Source organism: Lagenorhynchus albirostris, chromosome 11 (genome assembly GCF_949774975.1).
Source record: "Lagenorhynchus albirostris chromosome 11, mLagAlb1.1, whole genome shotgun sequence".
In the NCBI taxonomy this organism is placed as follows: domain Eukaryota; kingdom Metazoa; phylum Chordata; class Mammalia; order Artiodactyla; family Delphinidae; genus Lagenorhynchus; species Lagenorhynchus albirostris.
Genome location: NC_083105.1, coordinates 52,456,486 through 52,478,005, shown reverse-complemented (window position 1 = coordinate 52,478,005; position 21,520 = coordinate 52,456,486). Strand labels below are relative to the sequence as shown.

The window sequence follows — 21,520 nt, the reverse complement described above, 5'->3', positions numbered from 1 at the left end:
GCAGGGGGAAGAGCAGCAAAAATCGGACTGTTTTTCTAAATCTGGCAACACCTTACCCAGCAGTGACAGGGTCACTGGCACCTGTACCCCCCTGTTAAGGTACCAGGAGCAAGGGAAGTGCTCTGCTGCTGCTCCTGCCTTCTGTGGCCTGTGCTGGCAAGAAGTTTCTGTACCCCTGGCTAATTAACTATGGCATTAATCCAGTTTACATGTGTGTGGTCTCCTTCTGCTAATTTTGAATACACCTGAAAGGATACAGTGCTTTCATTGAAATACATACAAGGTCAGTGGTGGCAAGGAGGGAGTAGTTAAGTGGGGAGGGGAGGACAGGGCTAGGAGTCACCTTCACAGATGGAATGATAAGTCTTAAAGGATGAATAGGCCTGCACCAGGTGCAAGGTACAAGGCACAGTGCCATGAAATAACGTGGTGTGTGTTAGGGGTTGAATTGTGTTCCCCCCAAATTCATATGTTGAAGTCCTAACCATCAGTACTTCAGAATGTGACCTTATTTGAACATAGGGTCTTCGCAGAGGTAATCAAGTTAAAGTGAGGTCATTAGGGTGGGCCCTAACCAGTGTGACTAATGTCCTTATGCTAAGGGGAAATTTGAACACAGAAACACAGAAGACAATATGAAGAGACAGAGAGAGAAGATGCCGGCTGTCTATAAGCCCAGGAGGCAGGGCTAGAACAGCTCCTTCTATCACGGCCTCAGAAGGCACCAACCCTGGCCACACCTTGATCTCAGCCTTCCAGCCTCCAAAACTATGAGGTGATAAATTTCTGTTGTTTAAGCCACACAGCGTGTGGCACTTTGTCATGGCAGCCCTAGAAAACTAAATCAGTGTGTTTGGAGAAGGAAACTTCTTGTTTTCTCTAATAATCGTAATGTCCTGGGAGAAGAAAGGCAAAAGAGGCGGTCTACAGAAGGCCGCAGAAATCTGCTGTCAGAGTCCAGGCCACCTGGACACTCCTCCAGTACAGCGTGTTCTTTGGGTTTTTCATAATTCCTTATCATGCTTTTGGCCTCTCCTTCTACCAAACCCAACTGTGTTTCCTTGCTACTAATGGGGAGTCATTACAAGCCTCCTATGAGCTGTTTCATATCTGCTTCATTATGTTCCCCCTTGTGACTTAAGAACATGGCTTGCGTGTGTGTCAGAGCTGGTGTTATTCTTCATCGGGAGTGTCCCATGGGGTAATACATAGTCCCAGCCATTGTATCTGGTGGCTTCTGTCACATCCTTTATTCTTCCCGATAATTCCAAATTTAACCATGACACTCTTGTTTCTGAGAAGGAAGTTGAAAAAAAAGAAACGCGATTGACAAGGAATCACATTCACCGTTGCTGGGTCCACAGTGTGGGCCATAGTCTGTGAGCCTGTTACTGAGGACTTGGGTGGGTGTGGCACCTGCCAAGTCACTGGACAGGTCCCTGGTGGGCAGGACTGGCCCTGGACTGCAGCTGAGCAGTCCTAGATCTAAGTCACAGGTCTGCAGTAGGGTCCACAGCCGGGACCAAGTTCTGCAGGCCTGCCTCTGGGGGCACAGATGGACATGTCTCCCTCCTGGTCCCTGGGTGGGCAGGACTGCTTTTGGACTACTACCGAGAGGGACTGGATCCAACTTACAGGGCTGCTTCAAAAACCAAAATTGGACAGAGCTTGGCAGGCCTGATTCTGGGCATACAAATGGGCTTGTCTCTTGTTGGCTCCCTCGAATGGGTACGACTGCTCATAGGCCATTGCTAAGAGGTATTAGAGCCAAGTTACAGGGCCACTTCATTATCCACAGTTGGACCGAGGTTGGTGGGCCTGCCCCCAGGGCACAGATAGACGTGTCTTCAGCCTGGTTTCTGGTCAAGCAGAACTGCCCCCTCGACTGCAGCGGGGCTCATCTGGAGCCAGGTTACAGGACCACTTCAAGATCTGCAGTTGGACCGAGGTCGGCAGGTCTGCCTCTGGAAGCAAGGACAGGTGTGCCTCCCAGCATGTCCCTGGGCACTGCTCCCAGACCAGGGCTGAGAGGGACTGGAACTGCATCATGGGCTTCTACAGGGTCCAAATCTAGGACTAAGGTCAGCGGGCCTGTTACTTGGGACATTGGTGGGCGTGACTCCTCTTGGGTCCCTTGGCAAATAGTGCTGGTGGCAGGCCCAAGGCCAAACAGGACTGTAGCTGTGTCTACAAGCGGACAGGCTATTTCTGGGTCTGTAGCCAGGGCCAAAGTTGGCAAGCCTGCCACCTGGGCATGGGCCAGCTTTCTCAAATTGGTCCTTGGCAGTTGTGGGCTCCATCAAGGTTTTACAAGCTCCTATCTGGATCCCAAAGCCCCCACAAATGCCCTTTTGTCCGTGGATGGCTGCCACATTGTTGTTGTGGGAGTGTATGAATAGGGGACCTCTAATTCTACCATCTTACTGATGTCACCTACAGGATAGTGAGTCTCTTCATTCAGCCTATAGATAAATAATCATGACTTTCTTAGAGGACTTATAATCTTATTTTAAAAATCACCTTTAATGTGCTTTTTTCCAGGGTCTATCCTTTGCAATTTGCATATCCTCAGGAATAATGACTAAATCTGTTTAATTTTTGCCTCCTTTTAAAATTTGCTCCATCACATGACCTCTTTAAGCCTCTAAACTAGCACTGATTGTTATTGTTTCTTCCCTAAACAGTATTTTGTTGTTTTAAAAAAAAAAACAAAAACCTAAAAAAACAATCGAACATATCTCTACTTCCTGTAGTGGTGGACTGAGTCACTCAGCTGATTCTCGCACATTTCATTATCCAGGACAAGGTACATGGCCAAGCCTGAAACCCATGACATACGGAGCCATATGTTCCCAAAAGGAAGAGCATCAAATGTTTTGAACAGAAATAAAATCCAGTGATTCTGAACTATTAGTGCCCCTAATGGCTTGGAAAAATAAACAAACATTCTCTCAGGATGATAACCTCACCCTAGACCTCAAATAACTCTACAGAAACTGTCCAGCAAAGATAACTAGGTACATAAGGAGAAAAGACAACATGAGTGATAGCCAGAATACATAACAGACAATAGAAATATACCCACAGGAACTAAATATTGGGATTACCAGAAAAAAACTGTAAAAGAGCTATTTACTGTGTTCAAGAAGTTAAAAGTCAAGCTTAGATTTCAGCAGGGCACTGTTATAACCTATAAACAGTGAAATAACAGATTTGAAAATGAACCACACATAAATTCTAGAGCTGAGAAATACAGTAACCCAAATTAATAAATCAGGCATGGTTTTAACATCAGATTAGACACAGCTGAAGAGCGAATTATCAAAATAGAAGACAAATCTGAAGGAAGTAATCAAAATGCAGCATGGAAAAACAAAAGGATAGAAAATATGAAGAGAAAGGTAAGATACAGAGAACACAGTGATTTTTAGCATACTGACTAAACTCCCAGAAAATATTGATAGAAAAGAAAGTAGAGACAATATTTGTAAAGATAATGGCTGAAATCTTATCAGAGCTTAAGAAAAGTATCACATAATTCAAGAAGTCCAAAAATATTCCAGGCAGAATATATTTTTTAAATCCTTACCTAGATACATTATAGTGAAACTGTAGAAAACTTTAAAACCAGCTGGAGAAAGAAAGCAGGGTTCATTCAAAGTGTGATAGACTGATAGTAAACTTCTCATTCAACAGGAACATGGAAGCCACAAGAAAGTACAGTGATGTTTTAAATGTACTGAAGGAAAATAACCGCCAACCAGGAAAAAATATCTTTCATAAATGAAGGTGAAATAAAAGACATTTTTAAATCAACAAAAGCAAAATTCGCCACTAGAGGATTCATGCTAAAAAGAATTTCTAGGTAGAAAATAAATGTAGTTACCAAAGGGGAAGGGGAGGAATAAATTAGGAGTATGGGATTAACAGATACACACTACTGTATATAAAATAGATAAACAACAAGAATTTACTGTATAGCATAGGAAACTATTCAATATCTTGAAATAACCTATAATGGAAAAGAATCTGAAAAAGTATACATGTGTTTGTGTGTGTGTGTGTGTGTGTGTGTATATATATATAAAACTGAATCACTTTATTGTACACCTGAAACTAACATAATATTGTAAATCAACTATATTTTTAAAAGAAAGAATTTCTAAAGGGTGTTCTTAAAAATATAAGGTATAGAGATCAAAGAATTTAATAAATATATGGATAAAGCTAAATGAATACTGACTATATCATAGTAATGTCTTGTATTTAAATGTATACAAATATTTACATATATAATACATCCTATTATAAAACATTACAAAAATAGCATATAAGTCAGGAAAAGTAAATGGTTTTAAGGTGTTCTAAACTCTGTACATTGTCTGGGAAAAAGATAAAGCTATTGATTTACATTAGACTTTGATAAGCAAAGGTGGAGTACAACCTAATTGTGGAAGATAAATGTGGAAGATAAATTTAAAAGCTCCTAGAAGATAACATAGAACAGTATCTTTATGACCATGAGATAGGAAAATATTCCTTAACTAGGACACAAAAGGCACTGATTATAAAGGCAAGGATTAGTAACTTGATTACATTAAAATTAGAGACTGTTCATCCAGACACTATAGAAAGAGTAAAAAACCAGAGCTCAGAGTGGGGAAAGATATTTGCAAGACATACAACTAACAAAAGACTCATATACGTATTACAAATCTGTAAAGAGAAAGGCTCATCACCCAACAGAAGATTGAGCAAGAGGTTTAACAGAGCGTTTCAAAGAGAGAAAATCTAAATTGCCTTGAACATATGATAATGTGCTCAATCTCAAGCATCAGGGAAATACATATTAAAACCACAGTGAGATACCACTACACACCCAACACAGTGGTTTAAATTTTTAGGTGATTTTTTTTTTTTTTTCTTTTTTGGCCATGCCACACGGCTTGCAGGATCTTAGTTCCCCAACCAGGGATCAAATCCGGGCCCTCGGCAATGAGATCATGTAGTCCTAACCACTGGACCGCAAGGGAATTCCCAATGGTTTGACATTTTAAAACTGACAATACCACTTGTTGTGGATGTGGAGTAATAGGAATGCTCCTGTGTTGGTGGGAATACAAATTAGAGCAATCATTTTAGAAAACAGTCTGGAATACCCAATAAGCAGCAATTCTACTCAAGTATGTGTGGCCCAACAAAAATGTGTTCCTAGCAGTATTATTCATAGTGGCCCAAAACCAGAAATAAGTCATCTACCAACAGTAAAAGGGATGAATTATGATGTATTCTTACAATGAATATTCAGCAGTGAAATACTGTACTCACAAGAAATGAATAAATCTTACTACATAAAGTTGAGCAAAAGAAACAAAACAAAAATAATATATGCTGTAAGAATCCATTTATTTATATAAAGTATTTTAAAAGGGTAAAGCTAATATATGAGGTTAGAAATCAGGATAGTAGCTACCTCTGGGGAGCAGGAAAGTGTGTGTGGTGACTGGGAGAAGCACAGGTTACTCATAATGTGCTATATTTCTTGATCTGAGTGGTAGTCACATGAGTGTGTTCAATTGGTGATAATTCATAAAGCTGTACACTTACGGTTTGCACATTTTTCTGTATGTAATTTCACTTCAGTTTAAAAGGTCCTTTAAAACAGAAAGTGTGGGCTTCCCTGGTGGTGCAGTGGTTGAGAGTCCGCCTACCAATGCAGGGGACACGGGTTCGTGTCCCGGTCCAGGAGGATCCCACATGCCGCGGAGCGGCTGGGCCTGTGAGCCATGGCCGCTGAGCCTGCACGTCCGGAGCTTGTGCTCCGCAACGGGAGAGGCCACGGCAGTGAGAGGCCCGCTTACCGCAAAAAAAAAAAAAAAAAACAGAAAATGTAATTGAGAGAGTACTCAGTGATACATGTGATTTACAGGAACTCAATTATAAAGTGATATCCTCCTCAGGATAATTTTGAATAAAGCCTCTCCTTAATATTGGTGACATGGGGTATTGTTTACCTGTCTCTCTCCCCTAATAGACTCTGAACTCTGGTGGGGGCAGGGCCTGTGCCCCCATCTGTACCTGACAGAGCAGTTTCTCACTGTTTGTGGGATTCACGAAATAAGGTACTAACCTGAGAAATGTGCTCCTATTCCCAGGTTAAGAAAACGACTGAGGCCACCTTGCAGACGATACAAGATATGGTCACCATCGAGGACTACGATGTTTCTGAATGCTTCCAGCACAGTCGTTCCACAGAGTCTGTGAAGTCTACTGTCTCTGAAACCTACCTGAGTAAGCCCAGTATTGCCAAGAGAAGAGCCAACCAGCAGGAGACCGAGCAGTTCTACTTCATGGTATGCCTGCTGCTTCCCCAGCCACTCTTGGGGCTCAGATCTGGGGGCCCCAAGTACTGTTTCTGGAGTTGCATCAGAATCACCTGGGGTTCTTTACTAAGATCAGAGTTTCCAATTCAGTAGGTCTGGGATAGGGTTTCAGAGATAGTACCGATATGCAGACAAATTTAAAGAGGACTGCTCTGAAACAGAACTTTAAGATTATTTAATGAACATACATGTCACCAGGAGAGCTTGTTACAATGCAGGTTCTGATTCCAGTAGGTCTGGGGAGGGAGGCACCTGAGAGCCCATATCTCTAATAGGCTGATGCCAAAACACTTTGCTTAGCAAGGTTCTATGATCTAAAAGACAAAAGTGGCTGGATTTTAGATATCCTATGGGAAGTTCCTGGACACTGAATAATTTTTTTAAAAGTTAAAAACATCTTTGCTTTTGCAGAAACTCAGAGAATATTTGGAGGGTAGTAATCTCATCACAAAACTTCAAGCCAAGCATGACTTGTTGCAGAGGACCCTTGGAGAAGGTCAGTTATCTGACATAGTTGGGGAGATGACCTGGATTATATGTTGTGTCATGTATGTATTCCATGAAGAGTGTGAACTGTGAATTTGTGCTGGAAGAAGCAGAGAACACTGTATGTTGAGATGTGGCTTTATCTGTGTAAGAATCAAGTTCTCCCTGGAAGTGTTTTCTTTATGAGCTTGATGCTAAGCAGAACAGGGAAATCTAGCCAACACAGAGCTCCAGAGGAAGGGTCTTCAGAGCACAGTGCTCCTAGGAAGAGAGAAGTCAGAAGGAGCCGCACCTGTTCCCACCTGCTGACCCCGCGCCCCCCTTTCCTTCTTGGACTTCCCCACCCTTCCAGCCCCACCCCTTTTGTTTAAATGGACTAGTATTTGTTGTCCCATCTAATGCCTGTTTGGACTCTAGAAACCAGTTAAACCAGTTTGGGTGATTTTCTTTTCTTTCAGTAGGCATTGGTTTTACTTGAGAAGCAAACGAATTCTGTTAAGCATATTGCTGTATCTAATGGTGCCACAAACAACAGTAGCTACCACTAACACAAGGCCCTCTCTGTGCCAGGCATTGTTCTGAGCTGTATATATATAACTGGGCACTATTAACTTCCCCATTTTTACAGATGGGAAAACTGAGGAGGAAAAAAAGGATTAAAGTAAAGGGTACAGTGTAGATGTTATTGCTTCCCTTTTCATCTTCATGAAATTTAAAAGGGAAAAAAAAACACAAATGAAGTTCCTGTCATAAGTACCTCATAATCTGTAATACATTTAATTATCTTTTATTCACACTAGATCTTGCTGGAAGTTATAAAAAATGAAAGAGAATACAGATGGGAGAGAGAAATCAGGGGACTGAGTTGTGTAAATAACTTGGGCCAAAAAGAGTTTGCTCCCTTGACCTAAACTCTTGCCTCCTACCATTTTGGAACCTTCCTTAGCCATAAAGCAGGGTTTCCATCACCTTATCTCCTGGTTTCCTCTAAGCGACCATTATCCTCTGGGAATGTCCACATGGAGAAAGATCATCATAACCTGAAACTCCGTGTATTGCAGTTAGGATGACAGACTCTAAGATAAAAGGCCAATTTCACTTAGAAAAAAAACAAATAACATTTCAAGTGCTAAGAACTGTCTTTAAAAATAAAATAACCAAATACAATATGTGAACCTTCATTAGACTGTGAATCAAAAAGCAAAGTTGGACTTCCCTGGTGGCGCAGTGGTTGAGAGTCCGCCTGCCGACGCAGGGGACACAGGTTCATGCCCCGGTCCAGGAAGATCCCACGTGCCGCGGAGCGGCTGGGCCCGTGAGCCATAGCCGCTGAGCCTGAGCGTCCGCAGCCTGTGCTCCGCAATGGGAGAGGCCACAACAGTGAGAGGCCCGCGTACCAAAAAAAAAAAAAAAAGCAAAGGTTATAAAAGGCATTTTAGGGACAACTGGGGAAATTTAAATATAGACTGCATATTATATGCTATTATTTAATGAATTTTTAACTTTCCTAGATATGATAATGGTATTATGGTTATGAAGGAGAACATTCTTATTCTTAAGGAATGCTTGCTGAGTGTCATAATGTCTGCAGCTTACTTTCAAATGGTTCAGGAGAAAAGATATATATAAGAGAGGGAGAGAGAAGGAAATAAAGCCATTATGGCAAAATGTTAACAGTTGGGAAATCTAAGTGAAGGGCGTAGGAATGTTCCCTGTACTAATCTTTCAATTCTTCTGTAACAGAAGTTTGAACCTTAAAGAAAAAAGCCCTTTTTTTTTCTTTGAATAGTTGACTTACCTCAGCAATTATGTCCTCTTTTTTCTTTGTTCTCCTCATGATATCATGTAAAGTCTTTTTTTCTTTTTTCCACTTTTCACAAATGCCTGATATTGCAGTGATGCCCCAAGGTCTGTTGCCAGTCCCAAAGCATAAATAATCTTCAGTGCAGATGAATACTTAATAGGCACAAAGTCCTTCCCTACAGGACTGGAGACACCATTTAAGAAATTGTGAGTTGGAGGGAATTTAGTAGTGGGTGAATTCATTCTTGGCACTGCATGTAGACACGTGTTAATACTCTTGGGATCACATTCTGAAACTTTTGTGGTCCTCATTCTGTGTAGATTCCCTTATGTCTCCTGGAGAGAAAGCCCCACCGGTTGATATTATTTTACATGCCATTTTGGCTAGGGCTCTATTTCAGCCAGTTCACTGAATCCGTACGCCAGATTCCGTCTTCAGCTGCTGAACTGTGTAAAGCTGTATCGTACCTTGTGAGCTCCATGCCAGGATGTCTTCATCTTGTAATTACTTTCAATGGTTTCCGGTGTCCTAGCGACACAAGCTTGATCACGTGTACCAGGCGTTCGCTGGACTGGGTTTATTCTGCGCAGGAAACTGGATGGTTCTCACCCAGTGCCGGCAGACCCCCTGGCTGCAGACCTCTCTGCTCCCCAGCCCTGCCCCCCGTGCAGGCTTGGCAGACACAGTTGTGCTGCATGGGCTTGTTGCTGGCGGCTTTGCCCAGAGACACGCAGAGCATGGGGGCCGTGCCCCACCTTTTAGCTCGGCCATTGTGAGCCCTTTGACTTTCCATGCAAGCCCTGTTCACATTAATAGGCTTACACCAAAGGAGACCAGGCAAGTTCATGGCGCCTGTACCACAGTGAGATTATGCAATGGTGAGCCCTTAAGAAGGGATCCGACTCTGGGTTTGGCCAACTAAGGTTAGTAGCACAGTATTAAACAATGTGTTTGGGGACAGTCCTGACTTTTTATGTAGAAATCACATCTCCGAGTTATACTAGGCTCATTGCTACAAAAACTGCCTTCATAGTAAAAGAAACAGAGCCTAACTCAGGGATTTAGCAGTTGATCGTACACAGCTGAAACTGTAAGTGCGGACACGTGTTTGGCCTGTCTTGCTCACTTTTGGCAGGCTACCAGTGGCCCAGTAAGTCCTTTGATTTACAGCACTGCAAAGCGACTGGATTGGGCTCTTAAAGTGGCACTGTCAAAATTCAGAATTCCACATCTTTGAACACAACCGAAATAGAAGGAAACACATCATGCGTTGTTAAGACCAATATCGTCCTCATCATCTTCATCATCCTTCAGCAGCACCATTATATCATTTTGTGATGTCTTTGTTTTTAAATTGGAGATGTTCAGTCGAACACGGTTAATGAGCTATATAAACTGAGGCACTGAAATTTTTTTTCTTTTCTATTTTAGTAATGAGCCTTAGTGTTCACATTGGCTTCTTTGAGTGCAGCATTTGGAGTTAAGGGGGTGTAAATATCAGTGTAATTTTTGCTGAACGTAGAAAATCTAATACTGGAAGTTGAGTTCCATGTTACATTGTTTCTAGACCCGGGCATAAGGTTTCTGACAAAGGAATTGAATAGATGATCCTCACTTAATCCTTTGTCTGTCTTTGAGTAAGAGTACAAATATACTTTCAAAAGAGAAGCTAATTGTGAATAATTATGTTTTTTAGAAAAGCACTGCAGGTAGTTGGTATTTTTAAGGAAAAAAAAGGACTGGAAAGTAACACCAGGAGTCCGTATCCATCATTCGTTAGGGACAAAATCTAGGGTACCTCCATTCAGTCTGAGCTGTGCACATTTTAAATATTTTATCTAGTTTGGGGACTCAGATTGCAACCAAATTAATATTTCGGTTTTTCCTTTTACTCTGTGGACATAAAACACATTTGGGCATGAAAACTAATTCTCTTCCTAATTCTCAAGTAAAATTTTAAAAGTAGTCAAAGTAGGTGCTTGTACCAAGAACAAGATAATTCTGGGTCATGGGTCATTCTTCTCTTCCAAATGGTTTGCATTGGGGTGGGAGGAGGAGTTCTCTGTTGTTCTTAATAATTAAGTAGCCTTCCAAAGAAAGTGATTGAAATTTAATCCTCAGACCACTGGAAGCGTTCACATTTCTCTGGGAAACCGATTCTTCTAAGCTTGCGTGTTATTGATCTATTAATGATGATACTGATTGAAAATAAAACCTCATTCACCAGTTAAGACACACTCAGTACTATTAGCAGAAAAAAACGATGGATGCGGTGGTGGCAGTTATACTGTGAATGATAGTTCTTGCAAAGCTTGCTCTTGACTCGTTGATCAAAATGTATCTTTTATAGGTTTTTAATTTTTTATCAAATACTACTAACCATGGATGGATGGAGCAAAATGATTTTAAGCCATTTTATATAATCATTTTCTAACTCTAGTGAATATTCAGTTGGGATATTTTAACAAAATAGCAAAACTTAAACATTATAAAGCATTTCATTTCTAAGGAATTATCATTAACATCTTTATCATTGAATCACTTGAAAGTCATTAACCTCTGTGATTCTCTAATTTGATAGATATTAGATTTGTTTAATAATTTACTTAATTTATTAAATCTTCAGTATTTTGTATTTGGCTTTAGCCATATGAGGTGGACAGATATGTAAGCCATAGTCTCTACCTGTCTTCTAGCATCTTTCAGAGTATTTGCTGGGGAAAACAAAAGACTTAACATTTTACAATATATTGGATTGGCCAAAAAGTTCATTTGGTTAGTGAATACATTGTGTAATAAAATTCTTGGCAAAATGAAAAATGTCTTTTATTTTCACTTAAAACAGAACGAACTTTTTGGCCCGCCCAGTATTACTTGGGAGCTCAGATCTAGAATTAAAACAAACCTGAGCCTTAGTGCCAGACCCACCACATACTGACCATGTGACCTTGGGCAAGTCACTTGCCTTCTCTATGCTCAGTCTCTTCTGTAAAATAAAAACAGTAATAGTACCTACTTCATAAAGTTGTGAAAATTGTGAGTTACTATAGAGAAAGTGCTTAGAACAGTGTCTAATAAATATTAGACGTTGCTGTTTTTATTGTTGTTATTGATACATATATAGTTTATGTCATACTTTTATGTTGTAATAAAGTATGCAGCATGGCAGAATATAATACAGCACAAGCCAGCTATTTCCTCTGCCTTCCATCCTTTGTTCATTCTACTGACCCACTGGGTGATCTCAGCTAGCTCCCATGGCCCCAGCACAACCTAAAGGGTGGTAACTCTTTAAATCTTAACCTCCAGCACTGTCTTCTCCTTGTGCTTTAACCCTGTATAGCCAGCTTCCTGCTGAAGGCTATCCTGTAAGACGTCACACTCAGCTCACCGTCTGCTCTCTCCGCTTTCTGATAGACCTCTCCCACTTAGAAATAGCTATAAATTCGTCTGGAGTTCTGTGTCCACCGTCTCTTTTTTCTGGTTCCCCAAAATAGCAGAAGGCCAGCAGAAGGAAGGGACTTCCAGTTAAATGATAGGTAGAACTGGGTAATGGAGGAAAAATCAGATTTTTCTCCTTTCCCCCGACCCCAACCCCAAGTCATGGCCAAGGACAGATTCTACCAAGACTTAACAGTAGCCTGGATCTGTTTGAGAAAGGTATTCTCTGATATGAACGGGTGCCCCTTGTTTAGTAAATAGGTATTAGCAAAATACCTTATGTCACTTGTTATTCAAAAGCAGATGATAGAGTAAAAGACTCGTTGCAGCCTAGCAGTGTTCATTCACCATTCCCAGCCAGGCAGCTCTCTCTACGGATTGTTACATTGGCCTTGCCCTACAAGCCTGAATCACCGCATTGTGATACTATGGGCTGGTCTCACCTGTTTGTGCTGCAACATGACCCTTCTCTGCCAGCTGTATTTTCAGGCTGTTTCAGGACCGTATCATCATTTTGCAAATAAACAAGTTGAATGGTTTAACTCTCCCACACCCCTTCCCACTGCTCCACCCTAAATATAAGAGAGAACAGACAGCAACCCATAGACACATTCAAACTTGAAATTACCTCAGTTTGTAGGAGCACCACAAAAAATACAGAACTGTTATTTAAAACAAATCAAGAAGCCTGAATGTATAAGAACTCATGTTTTAAGTGACAGAGAATTCTGTGAAAGGCTTTTAGCTTACAAGTTGGTGGAATGTAGCATAGTTTAATGTCCTTGTACTTTAATATCTGCAAATGTCATTTCCGACTATAAAATGCAACTTCTCTCCCTGATTTCATATTATAGAATAAACACCAATTTAATCTAAAGGAAAAGGAAATTGAGTTCTCCTAACCCTACGTGACCCCCTGCTTCTCTCTCACAAGTATCAGTCAAGGCGGGGAATAACTAACATTCAAATCTTGGATGTGTTTTATTTGTATTTCATCTTTGAACTTACAGTTAAGATCAAGCAGGAGCTTCCCTGGTGGTCCAGTGGTTAAGACTCTGAGCTTCCACTGCAGGGGGCTCAGGTTCAATCCCTGGTCATGGAACTAAGATCCCACATACCACATGGCACGGCCAAAAACTAAAAAAAAAAGATTACGCAGCTATTTATTTAATAAAAAATAAAACTCCCCGGGCTTCCCTGGTGGCGCAGTGGTTGAGAGTCCGCCTGCCGATGCAGGGGACACGGGTTGGTGCCCTGGTCCGGGAGGATCCCACATGCCGCGGAGCGGCTGGGCCCGTGAGCCATGGCCGCTGAGCCTGCGCGTCCGGAGCCTGTGCTCCGCAGCGGGAGAGACCACAACAGTGAGAGGCCCAAGTACCGCAAAAAATAAATTAATTAATTAATTAATTAAAACTCCCTGCCTCATATTGCCAAGTGAAATATGTTTCTCTAATCTATAGAATTTATTAAATTTTATGTATAGATTTTATGAAATATTTACTTTGAATATTTTGTCTACCTTTATATACTGTCTTCATGCTCCTCACCATAAAATGTGTAAGTTATTATAAACTCAGCATCATAAATCAAGGGACAGATGGTACAAAAGATTGCCCAATGCATTGCACGGATGCCACTCAGTTGACTTATTTTAATTTTTTTTTTCTGCAGGTCATAGAGCTGAATATATGACTACAAGGTAGGAAAATATTTTATCATAACTCATTGCATCTCACTCTCTTATCTCTTTTAACAAGCAACCATTTAAATGCTGCAAGAATGAAGATATTTTGTTAATGAACATGGGAGATAGTTTGGGCTTGACAAAACAGTAACATGAAGTGTTTGGGGTTCTCACAAAACCAGATTTGCTCTGGAAGATCTGAGGGTTTCCCAGTGGAATTGTAAAGCTCTTTAGTGAGCAGCCTCAGTTTAAAAAAAAAAAGACATAAATTGAATGGGTTTGATTTATCTAATCCAAAACACTTTAAGTTTCTAGAAAGAGTCTGATAGGATTTTTGATTTGATAATTTAATTAGCAAGCAATATTATGCAAATATCTACTGTGTTAGTTACTTCTTGCTCCTGTATGGTGTATAAAAACTAGAGAATACTCTTAGGATTTTAGCTCTGCCCCTGTTTGGTTTACTTTAAAAATTTAACTTTTAATGCCTAGTATCATATTGCACTTTCTTTCTTTTTTTCCTTTTTCTCCCCTTTTTTAAAATTCTTAGAAGGACTTTGATGCTACTGCTGAGAAGGAAAAGCCTTTTTGGAAGCAGGTTCTGATTTGGGTTGGGGAAAGTTTGTGGCAAGTTTTATTTTTCTCTGTCAACGTTTGTACAACAGCCAGAAATTATTCTAATTGACATAGCAAGAATTCACACTTTTAAAGTTGAGTTCTCTTTGAGGTTGGAGGCATTTAGAACACTGGTGTGTCTGTTGCAGTAGTTGGCAAGTTGATTTTAAGGTTCTGCAGTGTTCCTGCTAGGCAGTTTATTCAAAAAGAAACCCCTCTTACTTCTCGGTGAACCAACTAGAAAGATACAGCTACTGACTTGTCTAAACTTTATGAAAATACTGAGGTTTTTCTTCCCTGTGTCAGTGACAAAGAGGCATATTACTCCTGCATAGTAATATGTGGTTTTTTTCACATATAGTGTCCCTTTGCATTATCAACTGTTTTACCTCTTTCTAAATTATAATTAACATAAGGCACTTTTTTAAAAGGTTTTTTTAAAGGAAGGAGTGCAAATATATATTTGCAATGAGAGCTGTACTTGCCCAACAGACTTGATATTCACATCACCCTGACTGGTATTTCCTCTCATCCACATGGGCATTCTACCTAGAAAGCCAGATTATCTGGAAGCTGTGTGGCAGGCACGCAACCAGAAGGAGTCATACAATTCGAATGTTGAATGAACGTAGAATCTGTTCACCTGATGTGTACGTGGCAGAGCCAGGTCCATCCGTGCACCAGTCTGCCTGCGGAGCCAGCTCTGCCGTGGAAAGTACCTTGATAAGCACTCAGGCAGTTTATTTTAACCTCAGATCCCTCTCACAGCTTTAGTAGCTTCATATTTGTCTCATACTTTTGATGTGTCAAGAGAGGCAATTTTCAGGCTTTGGGGAGAAGACTCAAAAGACATCTCTCCGTTAGCCCCAGCCAGGAGTTTCTCTGCATCTCTTAGTGATGTAGGAATAATTATCCAGTGCCACTGGGGGCTTTTTTAGCTCTAGCTACAACATTTGCTTGTCCCCACTAATCAGTAACCAAACAAAATGAGCCTGTGTTCCTATTCCCTTAGCTTCATCAACTGCTCCAGATAGCATTAAATGTGAAGTTCTTTGGACCTTGTTGTAATAACCACATTTTCTAGTTTCTGTATTTGATGCTTTGGTATCTTGGGGCCTTACTGACCCTGGAGGGACTGCCCCTCTGAGAGTCAGTCAATTCCTAGAGATAGTAAAGGGCTTGCTTACAAGTGTGCCTTTTGTGTATAAAACAACCAGTCCACAGCCCAGACTCTCAGCCACCTCCTTTATCAAGTCTTCACCTCAGGGCCACCGTTCCTCTTCCCCAGTCACCCAAAGGCCAGGAACCAGACAAACAGGGACAGCTCCCGTGCCCCCAGGGCCCACCAAAATTATTCAAGGACTAGCCAATCCTAAACCCACTTACCCTGCCTTGCCTGTTCCTTCCCGTGGGAACCGCAACAAAGGCTCACATTTTCCCTCATTTTTCCTTCCTCCTGAGCGACCTTGGTGCTTCTGCGTGTGCCCCCCTCCCCCGTGTAGTAGCATGCCCCCAACTCTTGGGAACTGTGAGTAACAAACCGTCTTCCCAATAACAGTTGTCTTCTGATCTGTTGCCTCACCATATCTGAGTAAAAATAAAGTCTATATTTTAAAATACTTCTAAAGTAATGAAAAGAGTGGATGAAATCAAGCACATACGGTTAAATTCCTTGGTGGGCAGTTGTTTTGTTTGTTTCTACCTACCAGATCCTTTCCTCGGTGAATGGCATAGAATTCAGTGCAAATCTTGTTCAGTGTATAAACAAGATTTCAGAAACTTCAGCAGTGGCAGACTGTGCCTTGCTTGGTGACATGTTTGCTTCTAGACACTTGCAAGGGCTCCTTTTAACCTCTCAAGCGCCGTGGAGCTTCAGGTGTTGCTTGCCTTATACCCCATTAGTCATAGGAGCCCAGCTGTTGGGAGAGCCTTAGAATTTGGCTATGGAAGGCGGTTATCAGCAAGTTTGTTCCCCTACCTCTCTTGACTGCTATGATAATACCTTAGGAAGCTAGCCAGGCTTCTACGTAAACTCTTGGGCTTTTGTTTCTAAACTGGTCTTTCAGACCTTTAATGAGCTGAAAAGGCAATTCTTCCTAGAGAGTTTGCAGCTTAATAAAGGACTTTACCTGATTTCCAAGTGTGGTGTACATCCTCAAACCAGCCTTCCCTTTTAAGAAGGAGTTTAGATTGGAATGTCCAGAGAGAAGTTTTGGGATTCTTCTTGCATGTATTCCTTGCAGCACAGTTGTTGAAGTTGAGTCACGTAATCCTGGCCCTCTTTGCCGTAGAGGGAGAGGGCAGAAGAGGTTCCCTCTCTCCAGTTACAGAGCAAGATGACGCAGGGTTTCTAAATATGGTACTTGGTACCCTGGATGTCCATATGCCAGAGAGACTGACTTATCCATCAAAGCAAGCAGACTGGAGATGGAGAGAGTCCAGAAAATAATCAATGGGTGCATCTTAATGCTCTACAAATAGGTGATGAGCTAGTCTGTTTTAAAGAAATAACAATTCATGTGAGCCGGGACCCACTACCCCCCAGAAATAGCACTGAAACAAAACTCTATTTTTCACTTGAGACCCATTAATAGCTACTTTTACATAAAATAAAATCCCATTAATTACCTGAGGGATATCAAACAGATGTCATGTTATTTGCATTGAAGAATTATGTTGTAACTAAAAATATTATATTTAATTTCTCTATTGGGATCTATCGGAGTCCTAATTTTTATGACCTGTTGTCTTCTGTGTCACTTGTAAGCCAAATAACACAAACCTCGGTATGTAACTTTTGGCCAAATAGCTCGCAGTTAATTCCATTTGTTGATGATGACCGCTTCAAAACAAACTAGCAAACAAATGTCAACTACAACTACAAGAAAAGAATAGTCTGATTGAATAGCTGGTATGGGTTTTTATATATAACTAAAAGTAAATAAATGGGAAAGGGGAAGACTGTTTTCCTCTGTGGGTAGGGGTGGGGAAGGAACACAAGAATTCCTGTGTTTTGTAATTTTGATGTGACCTATGGGTGTTTCATTTATTGTTTGATTTCTGCCATGCTCAGTAATTATATTCCCTCTCTTAGGCCTCCAAATGTTCCCCCTAAGCCCCAGAAACACAGGAAGTCCAGACCCCGCTCACAGTATAATGCTAAGTTGTTTAATGGGGATTTGGAAACATTCATCAAGGTACTGGCACCAGCCATCTGGGTGGCTGATCTCCACGCTTCTTACTATAATGGTCTCAGCCTCTCATAAAAGGAGGCAGGTCATTATGTCCAAGTCTGTCCTGGGGCTCTTTGCTTTCCCAGAAAATCAATATAATATTTCCTGAAGTCAGAGAGAGGAAAGAATATTTGGTTTGAGTGCCTTCAGAAGAGGGAATAAATGTGGGTATTATTATACTGGCAAAAGAGAAAGCCCTCTTTCTTAAAAAAAAAAAAAAAAGCCATAACTTGTACAAAAAGAGCTACCTGATAAAATGTTTTGTTTCTACTCATGCAAATGAGGTGGCACAAAATATATCTAAAGTCCATCGTTAAGCTAGCTCTGAAGCACAACGAGTTTCGATTTCCCATGACTTGAGGAATTCATTATATTGGATAAATTGTAGGACCCTGTGGTCTGTATCTGGATCTCTGCTATGTTTACTCTGTCTTTTTCATCCTGTATTTCTGATAACGCTTCTAGCCGAGGACGAAGGAATTCACACGCGAGACATCAGGTATAGTGCTCGAGGGAAGCGAGGGCACAGCCTCTTTCGCTCTTGATATCATTTTCAAATCACAGTCATGCTTGGCTTTAATTAGAGTTTTTAAGGTCTTTAAAAGAAAAGTGTTTGCAATTGGAAATTAGACAGGTTTATAAATAGCTTTACTTAGAAAAGAATCGTAGAACTCAGACACTGATTTAAGAAGAGTTGGATAAACTCTTAAGTTTTACATTATGTATTTGGCAAACATACTAAATTTGGGTCAGGGGCTTTTATTAAGGAGAGTCAATGTTAAATACCAAATGTACATTTAATACTGGATTTTGGACCCTCATGTAAATTATACAAAAAAGAGAAGAACTTACTCTTTCATAGCTAACATTTTATGACATGGGACGCAGTGTTTCTGAAGACTAAATTTATACAGGAAACCACATCATTGATAACCTCCCTTAACAATATGTTACAGCTGTCTTGCTTTCTTTAAAGACAGATCTTTTATTGGATATGTACACTAATCGTTAAAAAATGTATGTGTGTGTGCGCATGCACGCGGACAGAGAGACACATGCATACATCCAGAGATTAAAAGCATCTGGCAACCTTAAAACTGAGCCCTAACCCTGGAATTGAGTGAAAAGTCACCGGACAACCTGCAGAGCAATCACGAATCCAATGCCATTAGCCTTAAACCCAGAAGAGCCTTATTGGCTCTAATTTAATATGAAATTATTGTCAAATTTGATTATCTGGTTTCCCAGCCCAGGGCTCACAAGCGGGGGCACACTAGATGGAGAGAAGGGAATGATAAAATGAAAGCACTGGGCTATGCAACTGCCTGGCAGAGAAGGAGAATATAGAAAAGCTCAAAGAAGCAGATGTGTGATTCCATTATATTTGATAGCACAGTACAAGAATGACTGCTTAAGGTCATAGGAAAGCACATATTATATTTTTAAAAGATTTTTCATTAAGAACAGTTAAAGGAAACCAAATTTAGGCACGAAAGTGGGAGTAAACCACCTATCGTGGAAAATTCACTTATGTGAGCTCCTCTTTGTCCCAGATGCCATATTAAAGAATCTTTGGTCCTAGCAGTGAAACAGTGGATACAGGGATCCCTACACTGAAAAGTGCTCAGTAAGTTGAGGTCCCCACAGTATCACTGCAAGAAAAACACCACTTTTCCTGTTTCCCATGGGGAAACTGAGACACAAAGGGATTCGTTTGAATGGTTGATGGAGCACAGCCCATTGCTTCACTTCTTGTAAAATATTTTCTACCAAAGCATCTGGCATCCATGAAATTAAATTAAAACATGCACATTCATTACTTTTTGACTCCAAAATTCATGATATCTGAATGAAATAGTGATGATAGCTGAAAGATTAGCAGTTGCCTAAGCAAATGTGAAGACGAAAATATTTTTAAAATAATACACAAACCTAACACATTTTTATTTAGAACTTTCTGAATGCAAACATTTTCCTTTTAATAACCTTTTAATCTTGGTTTTTCTTTTTGTTTTAATCCTAAGTTCAGCTGTTGCAAACTAATATTCTTTTATCATTTACATTTAAATATTTGTTGCTCTTTTAGATTACAGTTTTATAGGAATTGTTCACATAAAATAGGTTGTATCCTAAAGAAAAATCCCCTCTCATATTTAGTAAGTTTTGATATAATTATATGGCTATCCTTGAGCCAACTGGTCCACAATTAATAAAGTTTACATTCCTGAAACAAATTGACTAATTAGAGAAACTTAATGCAGTCTCCAGAAGTAATTGAACCATTAACTGGTTTATACACTGATGAGATTGTCTTAAAACCGAAAATGAAATCATTCCTCAAGAAGTATATTACCCATTCTAGGAATGGTAAAAAGTTAGATTGCTGGACTGCATTATTCCCACTCTTTGCCCTGTTGATTAATTGGAAAGGTTAGTGGATTCTGAATTGTTCTAATAGATTGAGACAACCAAATTCTTCTTGTGTTGCAGAATAAAATTCCTCATGAATTAGTGCCTGATTTCAGCTAATCATTTTGAACCTCCATGTTAACCTTAAAGCTCTAATTCCTGAAAGAGCAGAGCCTGAAAAGAACATGAAAAATAACTCCATAGTCAGTAACCTTTTTTAACTACATGGAGTGCATGGCATTGATACATATTTAACTGTGACCTAAGCAGCTCCTTCATTTCATTTGTCATCCTGTACATGTCTTAATACATTTCCAGAATTCACATTTGCTCAGTAGAGTGCACTGACTATGTTATGAGATGTGGAGAAAGAAGGCTAAGAGATGGTCCTTCTAAGAAAACGAAATCTAATGGGGTGTGCGTTGGTGCCATTTTTTTCTCCATCCTTAAAACATGAAAAAATAACAGTGAAAAATCTCTAAGGATCAGTAAGTTCTGATGCCAACTAAATAAATACATGACACGTTATGAGCAGCTCTAAAGCAATTCTCATGTTATGCATCTGGAAACACGTAAGCCCTTTTATAACTGTCATCCTCTAGATGGTGGACTCTCAGGGATGCCACAGAGAAGATCCTGAGATGGCTGAATGGTTGTGTTTGGTGACTGGTACAGTCAGTCAGTCCTAAGATGCTGTGCTTAAAATACACAGAGTTCTTTTCAGGTCCATTAGATCAATTACTTGTATAAATAACCTTTTAAAAACTGAGTGATTTATATATTCATTTCTATATGTGAGCCTACATACAGTAGCAAAGATGAATTCGCTTGACATCTTTAGGCACAGCAGAGTAAGTTGAAACACGATTGCCTTCAATGTATTTAATTTGGTTTGCCCCAGAACTGAAACATACCTCCAGTTAAATATAATTTGATATTTGGCCCTTGTGGAATATTTTAGAGGGAGTGTGTTTGGAGATGATCATCTAAAAGAGTAAAAGTCAGTCTTTAACTAGGGTTAAACTATGAGCTTTATTGTTATGTGTGATTTGTGCCTCCTCTTTGCGGTTAACTGGTTTCCATCTCTTTGCCCAGGACTCAGGACAGATCATCCCCCTCATTGTGGAAAGCTGTATTCGGTTCATCAATCTCTATGGTAAGCCCTAAACTGCAATATTCTTATTTTAAACAATAATTACTAGGAGTATTTCAGTAACTATGTCTTTCCTTTTAATACTTAATTGTTGGGAAAGGGGGACCTGGAGGACATGATGGGTCTTTCATGCTCTTTCCCTTCTGTTCTCTTTAGGTCTTCAGCATCAGGGGATTTTCAGAGTGTCTGGTTCCCAGGTGGAAGTCAATGATATTAAAAATTCATTTGAGAGAGGTACTTGCATGTCTGCACCTATAAGCAAGCCTTGTTAAAAAGTCATCATTTTCTGTAGAGTGGAGGGGCATACTTATC

General features: G+C 40.3%; 1 protein-coding gene across 2 annotated transcripts in view; it reads left to right on the top strand.

Annotated features, from left to right (window-relative positions):
* SRGAP1 (SLIT-ROBO Rho GTPase activating protein 1) overlaps positions 1 to 21,520 on the top strand; it is a 279,335-nt gene that overhangs the window by 208,786 nt on the left and 49,029 nt on the right. The window contains exons 9-14 of one of the 2 annotated variants that reach the window (XM_060165650.1): positions 6,156 to 6,353; positions 6,795 to 6,879; positions 13,786 to 13,813; positions 18,112 to 18,145; positions 21,151 to 21,211; positions 21,365 to 21,442. In XM_060165650.1, coding sequence (XP_060021633.1) covers positions 6,156 to 6,353; positions 6,795 to 6,879; positions 13,786 to 13,813; positions 18,112 to 18,145; positions 21,151 to 21,211; positions 21,365 to 21,442 — 484 coding nt within the window. Of the gene's footprint in view, positions 1 to 6,155; positions 6,354 to 6,794; positions 6,880 to 13,785; positions 13,814 to 17,507; positions 17,611 to 18,111; positions 18,146 to 21,150; positions 21,212 to 21,364; positions 21,443 to 21,520 lie in introns of both variants that reach the window. The other variant, XM_060165649.1, reaches the window with a different exon arrangement.